The 18634-nt window shown below is 48.6% G+C and overlaps 1 protein-coding gene across 2 annotated transcripts in view; it reads left to right on the forward strand.

The window, feature by feature from the left end:
• CTIF (cap binding complex dependent translation initiation factor) overlaps window positions 1-18634 on the forward strand; it is a 316318-nt gene that overhangs the window by 115323 nt on the left and 182361 nt on the right. For both annotated transcript variants that reach the window (XM_055558868.1, XM_055558866.1), the window contains exon 6: window positions 7636-7711. In XM_055558868.1, the coding sequence (XP_055414843.1) occupies window positions 7636-7711 (76 nt within the window). The remainder of the gene's footprint in view (window positions 1-7635; window positions 7712-18634) is intronic.

Consider the following 18634-nt stretch of genomic DNA (forward strand, 5'->3'; position numbering starts at 1 on the left):
GCCCACCCCACCCACCCCCAGTGGTCACCCCACTCTTGGCAGTGGTCTCCCTGCAGTCTCAGTGACAAAACCTGGGAGGGAGACACTCGCATCCTTATTTCAGAGATGAAACGCAGCTCAGAGACACACAGTAACCTGCCCAGGAACAGAACCGTGATTTAAGTCCTTCTGATACCATCCCATGTTCAGGCTCAAGGATACCAGAGTATCCTTGAATTGGCTTGATCCCCTTGAATTTTTATGTAAAATGACATGCATGTGCATATTTTGGGGGGCAGAGGCCCAGACATTCATATCAGACTTTCCCAGGGGACCCCGTCTTCTCGCCTGTCCTGCCCCTGCTTGTGTGGGTTCTATATGAACTTTTGGGATGGTTTTTGGGGATGGAGAGAGGAGATGCCCTTGAACACGGAGGCATCCTGTTAGGAGGAGGTAGTGCCAAGCAGAGACCCAATCTCGGGGCTTCCTTGACCCTGCCTCACTCACTCCCGTCCATCCGCTCACCCGCTCACCGTCCCCTGCGTCCTCCCCCTTGGCAGCATTGGGGCCAGTTTCCTCCTGAGCTACTGGACTGCACAGGGCTGGGCCCTCCAGGCTTCTGAGTTTAGGAAAGCTAACCTTTGCTCAGCTTAAGTTGGCTTAAAGCTCAACATTCAGAAAACTAAGATCATGGCATCCAGTCCCATCACTTCACGGCAAATAGATGGGGAAACAGTGGAAACAGGTCAGACTTTATTTTGGGGGGCTCCAAAATCACTGCAGATGGTGATTGCAGCCATGAAATCAAAAGACGCTTACTCCTTGGAAAGAAAATTATGACCAAGCTAGACAGCATTTTAAAAAGCAGAGACATTACTTTGCCAACAAAGGTCCATCTAGTCAAGGCTATGGTTTTTCCAGTAGTCATGTATGGATGTGAGAGTTGGACTATAAAGAAAGTTGAACGCCAAAGAATTGATGCTTTTGAACTGTGGTGTTGGAGAAGACTCTTGAGAGTCCCTTGGACTGCAAGGAGATCCAACCAGTCCATCCTAAAGGAGAATAGTCCTGGGTGTTCATTGGAAGGACTGATGTTGAAGCTGAAACTCCAATACTTTAGCCACATGATGCAAAGAGCTGACTCATTGGAAAAGTCCCTGATGCTGGGAAAGATTGAGGGCAGGAGAAGGGGATGACAGGATGAGATGGTTGGATGGCATCACAGACTTGATGGACATAAGTTTGGATAGGCTCTGGGAGTTGGTGATGGACAGGGAGGCCTGGGGTGCTGCAGCTCGTGGGGTTACAAAGAGTCAGACACGACTGAGCGACTGAACTGAACTGAACTGACCTTTGCTCAGGTCAAGTTCAGGAGCTGGTTTTCTGCAGAAGTGATGCTCCTGCCTGCCCTGAAGTGGGGGCTGGTTGGAGCTTGCAGTGTGCCTTGGGAAAGGAAGGAGCAGTTTGCACCTCTGAAGCCTGGTCACAAGGCCAGCTGGGTCCCCAGATGGTGAGGAACACACAGAGTATACAATACAGTCCCTTCCCAGAAGTATTGTTATCCACTCTACTGTTAAAAGGAGACATGAGCCCATTCATAATTGAGACTGTGCGTACACACTCAGAGTACACAGGTGCGAGTTAAAGTAAATGCAGAGCGGGGCCGAGAAGCCAGCGGTGGAGGGGGGTTGATGCACAGTCTGGGGAAGGCTTCCGAGAGAGGTGGCGTTTCCCTGGACGCGCCCATCTCTCCTCTTTCCCCTGGGAGCACATGGATGGTGAAGCCACTGGGGAAACTGAGGCCCAGAGGACAGAAGTGATGACACTACCTCATGGACTGAGTCTGTCTAGTGGGGATCGAGTGGTGAAGTCAGGTTTTCCCAAGGTGTCTGCACCAGTTCATGCAAATTAACATCCTAACAAAATACAGTTTGGCAGCAGTAACAAATGACTGTCCAGGGAGAGAAAGGTTCCCCTATTGCTGAGGGCCCTTGTCCCTTCTGGATCTGGAAGAACCGGCCACACCCACTCATCACCAGGCTTACTCACTGGGAGGAGCGGCCCAGACTTGCTGACAATCTCCCCACCCTTCACCAGACACCTGGTGTGTGTGTGTGTGTGATACCTAGTGTGTGTGTGACACCTGGGGAGTATGTGGGTGGGTGTGCATGCGTGCTCTGTCATGTCCGACTCTCTTTGGCCCCATGTACTGTAGCCCACGAGGCTCCTCTATCCATGGGACTTCCCAGGCAAGAATACTGGAGTGAGTTGCCATTTCCTCCTCAAGGGGATCTTCCCCACCCAGGGAGCGAACCTGCGTCTCTTGGTTCTCCTGCATTGGCAGGCGGATTCTTTACCACTGGCTTTCTGGCCAAATCCCATCTCTCTTGGGTTGCTGGAGAGTTTGGGTGCAGCGCCCTGTGGCCACCTTGTGGCTGAGCCAGGAGCCGTGTTGCCCCTTAGGGTCTGGCAGTACTGGGGATGCACTTGACATGCCCAGCCTCTGCAGCAGCCCTTGGAAGTAGGGTACCACCCGGTTGCCAAGGCTTCCCGCAGCCCGCGTTTCCATGGAGGGACAGAAATCAGAGAAGGCTGTTGCCTTGGAAACCCTGTTGGCAGCAGTGACTCAGCTAGTCTGTAGCCACCTTAAGACCTCCTCCAACCTGCCTGGCCCTCCAGGGAGTTCTGAGCCCCAGACCTAGAGAGACAGCAGCCCTCCCTGCCCATCGGACCCTAGAGGCTGCTGAGGTGAGAATTAAAAGGCCAGGCAAGCTAGGCAAGTGTCTGAGGGGGACTGGAGTCAGAGGTGCGGTCCCTGCGCACCTGACCTGGGGGTGGGGGGTCAGCCATTCCTGCCGGCCAGAGTGTCCGGTTCCGTCCTTCCGCGCTGCCAGGACTCACAGGGAACACAGGTGACTGTGAGCAATCGGTGACTTTGCGGGTCAGCCTGTTTCTACCAGGCAGATTTGTTAGCTGAGAGGCATGTTTCCAGACCTCTCTCCCGCTCTGCAGTCCTGCACCGTCACCACCAGGGTAGGGCCGGAAGGGGCAAGAAAGTCCCCTTACACCCGTCTCCCACCCCAGCTGAACCGGCAGGAACCCGCGCTGTGCTTCCAGAGCGGGCCCTGCAATTCCTCTTGCCCCTGGGCCCCACCCTTGCCCCCCACCCACCTCCCGCGAGAACCCGCAAGTCCTTGCTGGCTGCGCGCGGTGTTTCGCTCCAGGCTTCAGCCTGGGACGTTCTCCCAGATGCTCTGCTGGACCAGCTCCCCTCCCAGCTCCTCTCCCTCCGCCCCCGGCCGCTCTGGGTGCTGCTCCTCTGAGCTCCGCCGCGCCCACCCTGCTCTTCCTGCCGGCCTGTGACCCCGAGGGCCCAGCCCAAGACAGAGCCCCCAAGGACAGAAGTGTGTGTTGATGGGGGCGTTGACCATATCCCCCGCCCCGTCCCCCTGACCTCCCCCAAGCCCTGCTGGGTTTTGCAGCCGCTCCCCCCCCCCGCCCCCCGCCACCCCGGTTTCTCTGCCTTGGGGATCCAGGGCTCCTCAGTCCGTAGGACTTGATAACACGTATCTCGTGCTGCCCCCTGCTGGTGCTCAGGCTCAGCGCCCTCTTAGTCCGAGTTGGGGACTCCTTGGACCTGTGAGCCGTCTGAGGGCAGGAACCACGTGGGATTTATTTTCCACGACCCCAAGAAAGGTTGGCAGATCCCCAAACACAAGAGATACTGTGAAAATATTTGATGAAATAAACTAATTAGTCTGAAATTTGAGAGTTGCATTAACTGCAGCTGGAAAATGCTGCCACCAGCCCATTGGGCAGCTCTTGCCACACCTGGGCTAATAATAATACGTTTCTCTGGTGGCTCAGTGGTAGTAAAGAACCTGCCTGCCAATACAGAAGGTTTGGGTTCGATCCCTGGGTGGGGAAGATCTCCTGGGGAAGGAAATGGCAACCCACTCCAGTATCCTTACCTGGGAAATCCCATGGACAGAGGAGCTTGGTGGGCTACAGTCTACCAGGTTGCAAAGAGTCAGACACGACTTAGTGAAAAAATCACTGCAGAAGTACTAACTAATACTCACCAGGCTCTGAGCACACACCAGTCCCATTCTAACTGCTTGCCGCCCATCATCTAAACTCGGCACAGTTTCAGGAGGTAAGGACTATTATTATTTTCACTTCAAAGGATGATAAACTTGCAGAAAAATTGAGAAACTTGCATGAGGCTGTGTTGGCTCTAGAATCTGTGCTGCTGCTCAGCCCCGGTAACGATAATAACAATGACAGGAATAGTGGTAGCAGTATTCCTAGTAGCACTAATATTTTTACCTTGTTATTTTATTATAATTTTACTTAATTATTGCCTGTATTTACTGTTACAATATATTCTGTACACGTTCATTTATAATAGTGTTTACTATATGCTGGGCACAGTTCTAAGCACTTCAGAATATTGACTAATTTGATCCTCCAACTGCCATATGATGTTCAGTTCAGTTCAGTCACTCAGTCGTGTCTGACTCTTTGCAACCCCATGAATCGCAGCACACCAGGCCTCCCTGTCCATCACCAACTCCCGGAGTTCACTCAGACTCACGTCCATTGAGTCAGTGATGCCATCCAGCCATCTCATCCTCTGTCATCCCCTTCTCCTCCTGCCCCCAATCCCTCCCAGCATCAGAGTTTTTTCCAAGGAGTCAACTCTTCGCCTGAGGTGGGTACTGGAGTTTCAGCTTTAGTATCATTCCTTCCAAAGAAATCCCAGGACTGATCTCCTTCAGAATGGACTGGTTGGATCTTCTTGCGGTCCAAGGGACTCTCAAGAGTCTTCTCCAACACCACAGTTCAAAAGCATCAATTCTTTTTTTTTTTCCTAATCAACTGACTTTATTTTATTTTATTTTATTTTAAATTTTATTTTATTTTTAAACTTTACATAATTGTATTAGTTTTGCCAAATATCAAAATGAATCCGCCACAGGTATACATGTGTTCCCCATCCTGAACCCTCCTCCCTCCTCCCTCCCCATACCATCCCTCTGGGTCGTCCCAGTGCACCAGCCCCAAGCATCCAGTATCGTGCATCGAACCTGGACTGGCAACTCATTTCATACATGATATTTTACATGCTTCAATGCCATTCTCCCAAATCTTCCCACCCTCTCCCTCTCTCACAGAGTCCATAAGACTGTTCTATACATCAGTGTCTCTTTTGCTGTCTCGTACACAGGGTTATTGTTACCATCTTTCTAAATTCCATATATATGCGTTAGTATACTGTATTGGTGTTTTTCTTTCTGGCTTACTTCACTCTGTATAATAGGCTCCAGTTTCATCCACCTCATTAGAACTGATTCAAATGCATTCTTTTTTAATGGCTGAGTAATACTACATTGTGTGTATGTACCACAGCTTTCTTATCCATTCATCTGCTGATGGGCATCTAGGTTGCTTCCATGTCCTGGCTATTATAAACAGTGCTGCGATGAACATTGGGGTACACGTGTCTCTTTCCCTTCTGGTTTCCTCAGTGTGTATGCCCAGCAGTGGGATTGCTGGATCATAAGGCAGATCTATTTCCAGTTTTTTAAGGAATCTCCACACTGTTCTCCATAGTGGCTGTACTAGTTTGCATTCCCACCAACAGTGTATGAGGGTTCCCTTTTCTCCACACCCTCTCCAGCATTTATTGCTTGTAGACTTTTGGATCGCAGCCATTCTGACTGGTGTGAAATGGTACCTCATAGTGGTTTTGATTTGCATTTCTCTGATAATGAGTGATGTTGAGCATCTTTTCATGTGTTTGTTAGCCATCTGTATGTCTTCTTGGGAGAAATGTCTATTTAGTTCCAAAAGCATCAATTCTTCGGCGCTCAGCTTTCTTCACAGTCCAACTCTCACATCTATACATGACTATTGGAAAAACCATAGCCTTGACTAGATGGACCTTTGTTGGCAAAGTAATGTCTCTACTTTTGAATATGCTATCTAGGTTGGTCATAACTTTCCCTCCAAGGAGTAAGCGTCTTTTAATTTCATGGCTGCATTCACCATCTGCAGTGATTTTGGAGCCCAAAAAAATAAAGTCTGACACTGTTTCCACTGTTTCTCCATCTATTTGCCATGAAGTGATGGGACCGGATGCCATGATCTTAGTTTTCTGAATGTTGAGCTTTAAGCCAACTTTGTCACTCTCCTCTTTCACTTTTATCAAGAGGCTTTTTAGTTCCTCTTCACTTTCTGCCATAAGGGTGGTGTCATCTGCATATATGAGGTTATTGATATTTCTCCCAGCAGTCTTGATTCCAGCTTGTGCTTCTTCCAGCCCAGCATTTCTCATGATGTACTCTGCATATAAGTTAAATAAACAGAGTGACAATATACAGCCTTGATGTACTCCTTTTCCTATTTGGAACCAACCTGTTGTTCCATGCCCAGTTCTAACTGTTGCTTCCTGACTTGCATACAGATTTCTCAAGAGGCAGGTCAGGTGGTCTGGTATTCCCATCTCTTTCAGAATTTTCCACAGTTTATTGTGACCCACACAGTCAAAGGCTTTGGCATAGTCAATAAAGCAGAAATAGATGTTTTTCTGGAACTCTCTTGCTTTTTCGATGATCCAGCGGATGTTGGCAATTTGATCTCTGGTTCCTCTGCCTTTTCTAAAACCAGCTTGAACATCTGGAAATTCACAGTTCACGTATTGCTGAAGCCTGGCTTGGAGAATTTTGAGCATTAGTTTACTAGCATGTGAGATGAGTGCAATTGTGCGGTAGTTTGAGCATTCTTTGACATTGCCTTTTTTTGGGATTGGAATGAAAACTGACCTTTTCCAGTCCTGTGGCCACTGCTGAGTTTTCCAAATTTGCTGGCATATTGAGTGCAGCACTTTCACAGCATCATCTTTCAGGATTTAGCAATTATCCCCATTTTACTAATGAGAAAACTTAGGTACAGAGAGAGACAGTGACTGGTGCAACATCACCCAGTTAGTAAGCAATGCTGCTGGGGCTCCAACTCCTGAAGTCCGGTTCCAGAGTCTACACCTTTAAATATGGGGAAGACGTGGACATTTGCCAGTGAATCCGGGCCAGCACCTCTAGCCTGGAGGTGTGCCCACCCACAGCAGACTTGCAGACAAAACGGGATTGCTGGACTGGCCCAGAGGCAGGCCCAGGAGGGAGGAAGCCGAATGGGGGCCTGTGTGACCTCAAGAAAGTTGCTCGGTCTCTCTGTTCACTTGCTTTCCCATTGGTGTAACTGGGCAGGATGATGGGCTTTGCAGGATCTGGGATACACATACACTTTGGGGTGTTCATTGGCAAGGAGTTCAGCATCTTTGTCTGGAAAGATAGAGGGGAACTCTTGTACCCTTCACCTCCCTAGGGGTGGGATGTCATGTTAGTGCCCCCACCCCACCCCCAGGCCCCACATTCTTGCCTGCATCCAGTCCTTTGTCCTCAAGGAAGGTCTGTGTCCCCAGGCCTGAGGGAGGAGGGTGCCGTTTGCTCCAGGTGGGACAGGGCTGATTCTGCAGCCTTGAGAAGGGCAGGACCAGGTCTCTCCCGATTGTCTCTGCTCTTCCTACTTGCTGGGCTGGGACACGATGCTTGAGTGAGCCGTCCTTTCAAAGCCATTATGTCTTTTCTGGCCCAGGTGTGGAAAAGGGAAGCTGGAAGATGGGGATGGAATCAACCTGAATGACATCGAGAAGGTCCTCCCGGCCTGGCAGGTAGGTGCAGGGGCAGCGTCTCCAACAGCCCTCCCCCTACCCTCAGCCTGGACAGGGCCTGAACACGGCCGCTGGCCCCTGGCTCTCGCAGGGTATAGCTGGATGTACTGCAACGGTAGGTGGGCCAGGGTGGGTACCCGCCTTGGTACAGAGTGTCCCATGGTGATGTGTGTGTGGCAGCCTGCACTCAGATGCTGGGGGAGGATGGATGAAATGGCCGGTGCCCTGCAGCCCAGCAAACTGGGAAGTTTTTGTCCCTTGACCTGAAATGTCTGAGGTGAGGCAAACTGCAGTGTTCTGGTGGAACTGGCAGGGCTGCTTTGGTTCCCAATGTGGTCAGGGCTATTTTTAGGCCTCTGAAAAGTGGACTTGTCCTTCCAGCCTCCAGGTGTCTGCTGCACTTGCTGATTTTGTCATTGATTGGACTCCTTTTCCTGAATGGGGCCAGGCTCCGGAACAAAAGGATTTACTTGGCACAGAGACAGTGAATCCAGGTCCCTAGAGGCTTCTGGTGCTGGGCTTTGAGCAGACACAGTAGGAGTGTAGCTGCTTCTGGGAAAGAGGCAAGATGTCTTGCAGAGAAGAGGAGCTGGGTTACTGGGCTCCGTGGTGGCCTGCCATGCACACACCACGCCGCCCTTGCCTGCTCTCTCCTGAGTCAGTCTTGGTATGTCACCTGCATCCATTCTTCTCTTCCCTCTCCCTTTGATGCTTTCCCACTTTGTTGTTGAGTGATTATGGGCCTCCTAACGGGAGACGATAGAATGTATAGTCAAGGCCTCAGCAATCTGACTAGGATGTGACTTGGGCTCGTTTTCCCTTGTGTTTGTATCAGTTCAGTTCAGTTCAGTCGCTCAGTCGTATTTGACTCTTTGTGACCCCATGGACTGCAGCATGCCAGGCTTCCCTGTCCATCACCAACTCGCCAACTCCCAGAGCTTACTCAAACTCATGTGCACTGAGTCGGTGATGCCATCCAACCATCTCATCCTCTGTTGTCCCCTTCTCCTCCTGCCTTCAGTCATTCCCCAGCATCGAGGTCTTTTCAAATCACTTGGACTTTATTGAGCTTCTTGGATCTGTAGGTTCATAGCATTCATCAAATTTGGAAACATTTCAACCATTATTCTCCTCACTTCCACTGGAATCCACCCACCCGCTATAATTCCAATTATATGCATGGTATGCGTCTTCATATTTTCCTGTGGCTCACCAAAACTCTGCTTTTTTTTTTAAATGTGTCACACTATTTAAAATTTGTTTATTTATGGCTGTGCTAGGTCTTCACTGTTGTGAAAGCACAGGCTTTCTCTAGTTGTGGCAAGTAGTGGCCGCTCTCTAGTTGTGGTGCCCAGGGTCAGCAGTTGCTGCACACGGGGTCTAGAGCGTGGGCTCAGTAGAGTTAGGGTGCATGCTTTTAGTTACCCCCCAGCATGTGGGATCTTCCTGGACCAGGGATTGGACCCATGTCCCCTGCGTTGGCAGATGGATTCTTAACCACTGGACCAACAGAGAAGTCGTCCACGTATTTTTTAGTCTTTTTCTCTGTTTCATTTTGGAGAGTTTCTATTGCTCTGTCTTCAAGTACACTAAGTTTTTCTTGTAGTGTCTAATCTCCTGTTAATCCTGTCCTGTGTATGTTTCATCTCAGACATTATGTGGGTCATCTCAGAAGTTCAGTGTGGATTTTTTTGTATTTATCTTGTATTTCTGGTCTCTTCATGCTCATGCTTTCTTGTGTCTTCTTGGGCATATGGGATATTTGATTGTAGCTGTTTTAATATCCTCTACTAATTCTGCCATCCATGATGTTTGACAGTCTGTTTCTGTTCATTGATTTTTCTCTTGAGTAAGGGGCATATTTTTCCTTACATGCTTGGTAATTTTATATTAGATGCAATGTACTAAGAATTTCACATTTTTTGGTATTGGACATTATTATTATTATTTGTTAAAATATTTTGACCTTTATTCCAAAATACAGTTCGATAGAATAGAGTTTGATCCTTTAAAGGCTTGCTTTCTAAGCTTCGTTAGGTGCGAAACCTTTCAAGCAGATTTTGCTCTACTGCTCAGCCAATAGTCTTCTGAAGTTGCCACTTGCTGCCTTATGTCCTAGGAGGCATTTCCACCATGTTGGCTGGGAATACAGGCTTCTTCCAGCCACGTCTGATCTTAGGGGATTATTCCGTTAATTCACTGCGGGTAGCTTTTCACCAACCCTGGAAGTTTCCTCACACACCTGTGAAATTTGTGCTTAGCTAAAGACTCAAGTGCCTACAATTTCTGGATTTTGCTCTGTGGTCAGTTTTATCCTCTCTGGTTCTCTGCCTTCCAAATTCTGGTGGCCTTGCACTCCCTGAATTTTGAAGTCTGTCCCCTTAACTTATTGAGACTGTGGGACTCTGTTTGGACTCCTCCCTGCCTAGTAGATTGGAAACTCACTGGGCACCAGACTGGGGCACGCATAGGGTCACCGCATTATAAGGGAAAGTGTGGTGACTTTACGGTGGAGAAACCTGTCAGGCTCCAGCCTGGCCAGGCGATCAGAGTTAGCATCATCAGTGTGGGCTGGGTGGGCACCTTGTGCCCCTGCCGCGCTGCACAGAGAAAGCCCAGCATCGTTCCTGGGGTTTTCCTGCCAAGAAAATACAGCCTGCGTCTGGTCCCGAGGAACCAAATAGAAGGGCCATCCTTTAAAACTGCTTGTATATGAAAGACAGAGAAAGACTGCGGGGTCTTCAACAGTAGAGAGAATTGAAGTGGCAGACACCAAAATGCAGTATGTGTTCCTTTCTGAGATCCTGGACCAAAAAGAAATAGAGACCTTGTTGGACAACGGAAGAATGTGAATTGGGGTCTGTGACAGTACTGTTTCTTAGATAGAAGTGTCCTGACTTAGGGGCAAATGGCAACCCACTCCAGTACTCTTGCCTGGAGAATCCCAGGGATGGGGGAGCCTGGTGGGCTGCACAGAGTCGGACACGACTGAAGTGACTTAGCAGCAGCATGACCATTAGATGGATGAGTGTTTCTGAGAAACACTCACTATGATATTTGAGGGGTATGTGACCTCATGTCTGCAATATGTCCTTGAATGGTTTAGAAAAATATGAGTCATGATGAGTATGTGGATCCACAGATAGAAGGAGCAGCAGGCGTGGTGTGGTCTTAGCAGTCGGGGAGTCCGAGTGAGGAGGATGGGGATGGGGTGGGGATGCTCTGTGTACTGATTTTGCTCAGCCTAAGACTGAGTCACTTTCCTGTGTTTGAAAGAGAACTAATGAGTAGGGCCTAGGACATGGTGTGTAGGTCAGAGGCACAGAGTATCTGCTAATGAAATACCCTCTGCAATAATGAAATGGACTCTGGCAGATCCATACTCAGTTCTCATGGTTAATGTAAAGCAATCCCTGGTGCCAAAGACAAAAGGTAAAATACTCAGAAATCGCTGCCCTATCACTCTGTTCCTAAATGCCTACAGTGCCTGTTATTGGTAGAAAAAATACATTTTCAAGGCACTGGTGTAGGTGAGGGGCACCCCCTGCCCTGAGAGAGGTGTTGACCGCTCAGTGGCCTTTGAGCCAGAGGCCTGGGGCATCCTGGAAGTTACAGGTGTGACCGTACCTCCTGTTGGGGGACTGTTTGCCAGCTCCTTGAGGAGCAGAGTGGAGGGCCTCGCAGTCCTCCTAGAGTGGAGAGGAGAGCTGGGCCCTTACTTGGGGAAGGGGAGGTGCAGCGGATACAGAGGTGAGGGGCTTGATGTCTGGACCTCATGGAATCCTGGCCATGCCACTGAGTAGCCAAGGAGTCGGGCTAGTTACTTAGCCTGCTCTGCCTGTTTGCTCCTGTGTACAATAGGATAGTGAGAGTGGACTTCCTGGGGTTGTCTAGGAAGTTGAGCACGTGAATTTACAGGAAGCGCTGAGAGCACTGCCTGGCTCGTGGGAGGGGCTCCCTCTGCCGGTGGACAGGCTGTGGGCACCCCTTTGTTAGGAGGTGGGAGAGGGAACAATTTCCTGTCCCCCCACCCAGCATGTGCATTTGTCCTGGTTGGCCTGCCATGAAGAGCGGACACATTGCATCAGAGGTCACGAGACTCACTTTCAAAGCATCCGCCACAGACGTGCTGCGTGACCATTCCTACGTGGGCCTTGGTTTACTCACCAGTAAAATGACACAGTTGGATTAGATCAGAGGTTTGCAAACTGTAAATCTCTGGAGTTTTCCAGAGCCGTCTCAGGGGCTCTGCTGGTCGGGGGAGTGGGGCAGCTGAAGAAGCAGGCTTCAAGGGACCCCCGCTCAGCCCCTCCCAGAATGGCTCTGCCTGTCTTCTATGAATGGTTTCATTTAAAGAAATGGCTCCCTACTAAGCAGATTTTAAAAATCATCAGACGAAGGTCTCACTCAGGTTCCATATCCTAGGGTTTACCCTCTCTTAGGAACAATCCGTCAGCAAGCATTCTTGGTCTCCAGGGCCCTTGTGGGACATAGGCTTTTAGAGGTGCCGGGGTGGAGGTCTTCACCTCTCCATTGCGAGTCAGGATCCACACAGTGGATGGGCTTTGATATTCGTAACTTACCTACACCACACACACACACACACACACACACACACACACACACACACACATCACCCATACCACACACACACATACACCATACATCACACACGTCACCCACACCACACACACCCTGAACCTGCTTTGCCCCCAGGAAACCACCAACAGTTAAGTCTCTGAGCGGCTTTCTGGGTCTTACCCTAGATCCACTGTATTAGTTATCTTTTGAAAGCAAAAGTGTTAGTCAGTCAGTCGTGTCCGACTCTTTGTGACCCCATGGACTGTAGACCATCAGGCTCCTCTGTTCATGGAATTCTTCAGTCAATAATACTGGAGTGGGTTGTCATTCTCTTCTCCAGGGGATCTTCCCAATCCAGGGATTGAACACAGGTCTCCTGCATTGCAGGCAGATTCTTTACCATCTGAGTCACCAGGGAAGCCAAGTTATCTACTGCTGTGTAATCAGTTCAGTTCAGTTCAGTCCAGTCGCTCAGTTGTGTCCAACTCTTTGCAACCCCATGGCCTGCAGCATGCCAGACCTCCCTGTCCATCACGAACTCCCTGAGCTTACCAAAACTCATGTCCATAGAGTCAGTGATGCCATCCAACCATCTCATCCTCTGTTGTCTCCTTCTCCTCCTGCCTTCAATCTTTCCCAGCATCAGGGTCTTTCCAATGAGTCAGCTCTTTGCATCAGGTGGCCAAAGTGTTGGAGTTTCAGCTTCAGCATCAGTCCTTCCAATGAATATTCAGGACCGATTTCCTTTAGGATGGACTGGTTGGATCTCCTTGCAGTCCAAGGGACTCTCAAGAGTCTTCTCCAACACCACGCTTCAAAAGCATCAATTCTTCAGCGCTCAGCTTTCTTTATGGTCCAATTCTCACATCCATATATGACTACTGGAAAAACCATAGCTTTGACTAGACAGACCTTTGTTAGCAAAATAATGTCTCTGCTTTTTAATATGCTGTCTAGGTTGGTTATAACTTTCCTTCCAAGGAGCAAAAATCTTTTAATTTCTTGGCTGCAGTCACCATCTGCAATGATTTTGGAACCCCCAAAAATAAAGTCTCTCACTGTTTGCATTGTTTCCCCATCTATTTTCCATAAAGTGATGGGACCAGATGCCATGATCTTCGTTTTCTGAATGTTGAGTTTTAAGCCAGCTTTTTCACTCTTCTCTTTCACTTTCATCAGGAGGCTCTTTAGTTCTTCTTCACTTTCTGCCATAAGGGTGGTGTCATCTACATATCTGAGGTGATTGATATTTCTCCTGGCAATCTTGATTCCAGCTTGTGCTTCTTCCAGCCCAGCGTTTCTCATGATGTATTCTGCATATAAATTAAATAAGCAGGGTAATAATATACAGCCTTGACATATTCCTTTCCCGATTTGGAACCAGTCTGTTGTTCCATGTCCAGTTCTAACTGTTGCTTCCTGACCTGCATACAGATTTCTCAGGAGGCAGGCGAGGTGGTCTGTTATTCCCATCTTTTTAAGAATTTTCTGCAGTTTCTTATTATCCACACAGTCAAAGGCTTGACATAGTCAATAAAGCAGAAGTAGATGTTTTTCTGGAACTCTCTTGCTTTTTTGATGATCCAGCGGATGTTGGCAATTTGCTCTCTGGTTCCTCTGCCTTTTCTAAAACCAGCTTGAACATCTGGAAGTTCACAGTTCATGTACTGTTGAAGCCTGGCTTGGAGAATTTTGAGCATTACTTTACTAGCATGTGAGATGAGTGCAATTGTGCGGTAGTTTGAGCATTCTTTGGCATTGCCTTTCTTTGGGACTGGAATGAAAACTGACCTTTTCCAGTCCTATGGCCACTGCTGAGTTTTCTAGATTTGCTGGCATATTGAGTGCAGCACTTTCATGGCATCATCTTTCAAGATTTGAAATAGTTCAACTGGAATTCCATCACCTCCACTAGCTTTGTTCGTAGTGATGCTTTCTAAGGCCCACTTGACTTCACATTCCAGGATGTCTGGCTCTAGGTGAGTGATCACACCACACCAAGGTGATTATCTGGGTCATGAAGATCTTTTTTTTTTTTTTTTTTCCTGTGTATTCTTGCCACCTCTTCTTAATATCTTCTGCTTCTGTTAGGTCCCTACCATTTCTGTCCTTTATTGTGCCCATCTTTGCTTGTCATGTTCCCTTGTTATCTCTCTAATTTTCTTGAAGAAATCTCTAGTCTGTCCCATTCTATTGTTTTCCTCTATTTATTTGCATTGATCACTGAGGAAGGCTTTTTTATCTCTCCTTGCTATTCTTTGGAACTCTGCATTCAAATGGGTATATCTTTCCTTTTCTGCTTTGCCTTTTGCGTCTTTTTTTCTCAGCCATTTGTAAGGCCTCCTCAGACAACCATTTTGCCTTTTTGCATTTCTTTTTCTTGGGGATGGTCTTGATCCCTGTCTCCTGTACAATGTCACGAACCTCCATCCATAGTTCATCAGGCACTCTATCTATCAGATCTAGGCCCTTAAGTCTATTTCTCACTTCCACTGTATAATCATAAGGGATTTGATTTAGGTTATACCTGAATGGTCTAGTGGTTTTCCCCACTTTCTTCAATGTAAGTCTGAATTTAGCAATAAGGAGTTTATGATCTGAGCCGCAGTCAGCTCCTGGTCTTGTTTTTGCTGACTGTATAGAGCTTCTCCATCTTTGGCTGCAAAGAACATAATCAATCTGATTTCAGTGTTGACCACCTGGTGATGCCCATATGTAGAGTTGTCCTTTATGTTGTTGGAAGGGGGTGTTTGCTATGACCTTTACATTCTCTTGGCAAAACTCTGTTAGCCTTTGACCTGCTTCATTTTGTATTTCAAGGCCAAATTTGCCTGTTACTCCAGGTATCTCTTGACTTCCTACTGTTGCATTCCAGTCCCCTATAATGAAAAGGACATCTTTTTGGGGTGTTAGCTCTAGACGGTCTTGTAGGTCTTCATAGAACCCTTCAACTTCAGCTTCTTCAGCATTACTGGTTGGGGCATAGACTTGGATTACTGTGATATTGAATGGTTTACCTTGGAAACAAACAGAGATCATTCTGTTGTTTTTAATATTGCATCCAAGTACTGCATTTCGGACTCTTTTGTTGACTATGATGGCTTCTCCATTTCTTCTAAGGGATTCCTGCCCAGAGTAATAGATATAATGGTCATCTGAGTTAAATTCTCCCATTCCAGTCCATTTTAGTTCACTGACTCCTGAAATGTCGATGTTCACTCTTGCCATCTCCTGTTTGACCACTTCCAATTTGCCTTGATTCATGGACCTAACATTCCAGGTTCCTATGCAATATTGCTCTTTACAGCATTGGACTTTACTTCCATCACTAGTCACATCCACAACTGGGTGTTGTTTTTGCTTTGGCTCTGTCTCTTCATTCTTTCTGGAGTTATTTCTCCACTGATCTCCGGTAGCATATTGACTTACTGTCTTGTCTTTTAATACTGTTCATGGGGTTCTCAAGGCAAGAATACTGAAGTGGTTTGCCATTCCCTTCTCCAGTGGACCACGTCTTGTCAGAACTCTCCACCGTGACCCATCCATCTTAGGTGGCCCTACACGGCATGGCTCATAGTTTCATTGAGTTAGACGACGCTGTGGTCCATGTGAGCAATTTGATTAGTTTTCTGTGATTGTGGTTTTCAGTCTGTCTGCCCTCTGATGATCAGAATAAGAGGCTTATGGAAGCTTCCTGATAGGAGAGATTGACTGAGGGGGAAACTGGGTCTTGTTCTGATGGGCAGGACCATGCTCAGTAAATCTGTAACCCAATTTTCTGTTGATGGGCAGGGCTGTGTTCCCTTGCTGTTGCTTCACCTGAGGCCAAACTATGGTGGAGGTAATGAAGACAATGGAGGCCTCCTTCAAAAGGTCCCATGCCTGCACTGCTGCACTCAGTGCCCCGACCCTGCAGCAGGCCACCACCGACCCACGCTTCTGCCAGAGCTTCCTGGACACTCACAGGCTAGTCTGGGTCACTCTCTTGTGGGGTCACTGCTCCTTTCTCCTGGGTCCTCGTGCGCACAAGGTTCTGTTTGTGCTCTCCAAGAGTCTGTTTCCCAGTCCTGTGTAAGTTCTGGGGGCTCTATGGTGCGGTTAATGGCGACCTCCTCCAAGAGGGCTCACGCCATACCCAGGTCTGCTGCACCCAGAGCCCCTGCCCCTGCGGCAGGCCACTGCTGACCCATACCTCCACAGGAGATACTCAGACACAGTTCTGGCTCAGTCTCTGTGGGGTCTCTGGGTCCTGGTGCGTACAAGTTTTGTTTGAGCCCTCTGAGCATCTCTGGTGGGAATGGGGTTTGATTCTAAACATGATTTTGCCCCTCGTACCATCTTGTGGGGCTTCTCCTTTGCCTTTGGATGTGGGGTATCTTTTTTTGGGTTGGGTAAATGGCTCAAAATTTAGCAACCTGAAACAGTAGCATTTATTACCACAGTTTTTGAGAGTCAGGAATCTGAAGGCATTTTAGCCGAGTGGTTCTGGATCAGGGCTTCTCACAAAGCTGTGACCCAGGTGTCATTTGGGGCTGCAGTCACCCGAAGGCTGGGCTGGGGCTGGCGGGCCCACTTCCGTGGTGGCTGCCTCCCACGGCAGAGGGCAGGGGGCTCGGTCCTGCCCTGGCTGCTGGCAGAAGGCTTCATCCTCATGAGCCTCTCCCTAAGCTGCTTGAATGTCACAGCATGGCTCCTCCAAAGCAAGAGATCTGAGGGAGAAGGAAGGAGGAAGGAAGAGAGGGAGGGAGACAGACAGACGGACAGACATAGAAATGTCATGGTGAGAGAGTGGAGAGTGTCCAGCACGGTAGACCTGCTCTTTTCTAACCTAATCAGAGAAGTGGCACACTCACCCTGCCACAGGCTGTGTGTTGATTGTACAGACCAACCCTGGTACGACGTGGAAGGAACTATACAGTGGTGTGAATATCAGAAGGGGAGGGCCTTGGGGGCCACCCTGGGGGCCTGTGACCACACCCACTGAATTGTACCCAAGAATCTGTGTTTGTTAAAGCATCACAGAAAGTCTACAGTTTTCTCAAAATTATCCACAGGAGTTGAAAAGTTGTAGCTGATTGTGCTCACAGCCTGACCCCTCTTTGAGGGTATTTGCATTTCATACGGTCCCATTAGGACAAGTCCCTCAGGCTTCCTGAGCCCCAAACATACAGCCCCGGTGGCAGAATCTGAGGTCCCGTGGGGACACATGCGGATGATTGTTTTCTGAACTTTCCTAGTGGTGTTCAAGCCCCTCATAGACAAGGCCGGTTGGACCCATTGTTTGGCCTTGGGCCCTTGGGGTCAGCTAGCCTGGCATTTGGGATGGAACAGACCTTAATTATATGCACCTGTTTAGTATGTGCAGGCATCTAGGGTTTCAACTACTGAGTGCCAGTCACTGGGGAGAGAGCAGTCATGGTGACCTCCCCCCAAAAACACCTCCCACTTCCAAATACATCTCAGAGACACCATGCATGCAACTAAAGATCGCTGAATGGAGGGGAAGGCCCAACCCGTAGGCCAGGGGCTCCCAGCGCACCCACAGCATTCAGGAGCCTGAGCAGAGATGAGTGGGCTTCCTGGAGTCTTACACAGAAGCCAGGGTTTGGGGAGTATTAACAGAAAGAGACCTATTGCCTCCTCTCCACATCTGGAGACAGCAGGGAACAAAAACAGATGGATGGAGGAATAAGTCTGCCCTGAAGCTCGTTGCCCACTTGCCTGCCACTTCTCCCACCCAAAAGAGGGGGCAGATATTTGTCTTTATGTTCAGTCCATCCCCTCTGCCTGTGAGTTTCTACCATCATTTCCCAGCAGAACTTTGACACGAACCTGGTTATGCTCTTGGTATGATATCCAGGGCATGTGTCTTTTTATTTATTTATTTATTCATTACAAAACAGGAGTTTTCAATCATCTGCTGTGTTAGAATACTATAGGCCATGGCATGATATTAAACAGATGCCCAAATCTCAGAGGTTTCACACTCAGGATCTTATTTCTCACTTATTGAGATTCAGCTGCTCTATAGAGCAGCTCCTTCCCCAAGTGGGGGCCCAGAGTTCCAGTTGGATCCCATTCTGTGGCCCTACCATCTCAGCCCACAACACCCAGGTCACCCTGGCAGAGACAGAGAGCTGGAGAGTCGTGCTCTGGGTGTGACATGTCACTTGTACCCACAGCCCATTGGACAGAACTAGACACATGACCCCACCCAGCAGCAAAGGGGCTGGTGGGGGTGGGAGGCAGAGGGGTAAATAGCCTGCTTCTGCCCCGATTTCCTCTCTCCTTCGGTTGCTTGCCTGACTCATCTTCATGGACAAGCACTAGGCACCAGCCTTT

Source organism: Bubalus kerabau, chromosome 21 (genome assembly GCF_029407905.1).
Source record: "Bubalus kerabau isolate K-KA32 ecotype Philippines breed swamp buffalo chromosome 21, PCC_UOA_SB_1v2, whole genome shotgun sequence".
Taxonomy (NCBI): domain Eukaryota; kingdom Metazoa; phylum Chordata; class Mammalia; order Artiodactyla; family Bovidae; genus Bubalus; species Bubalus kerabau.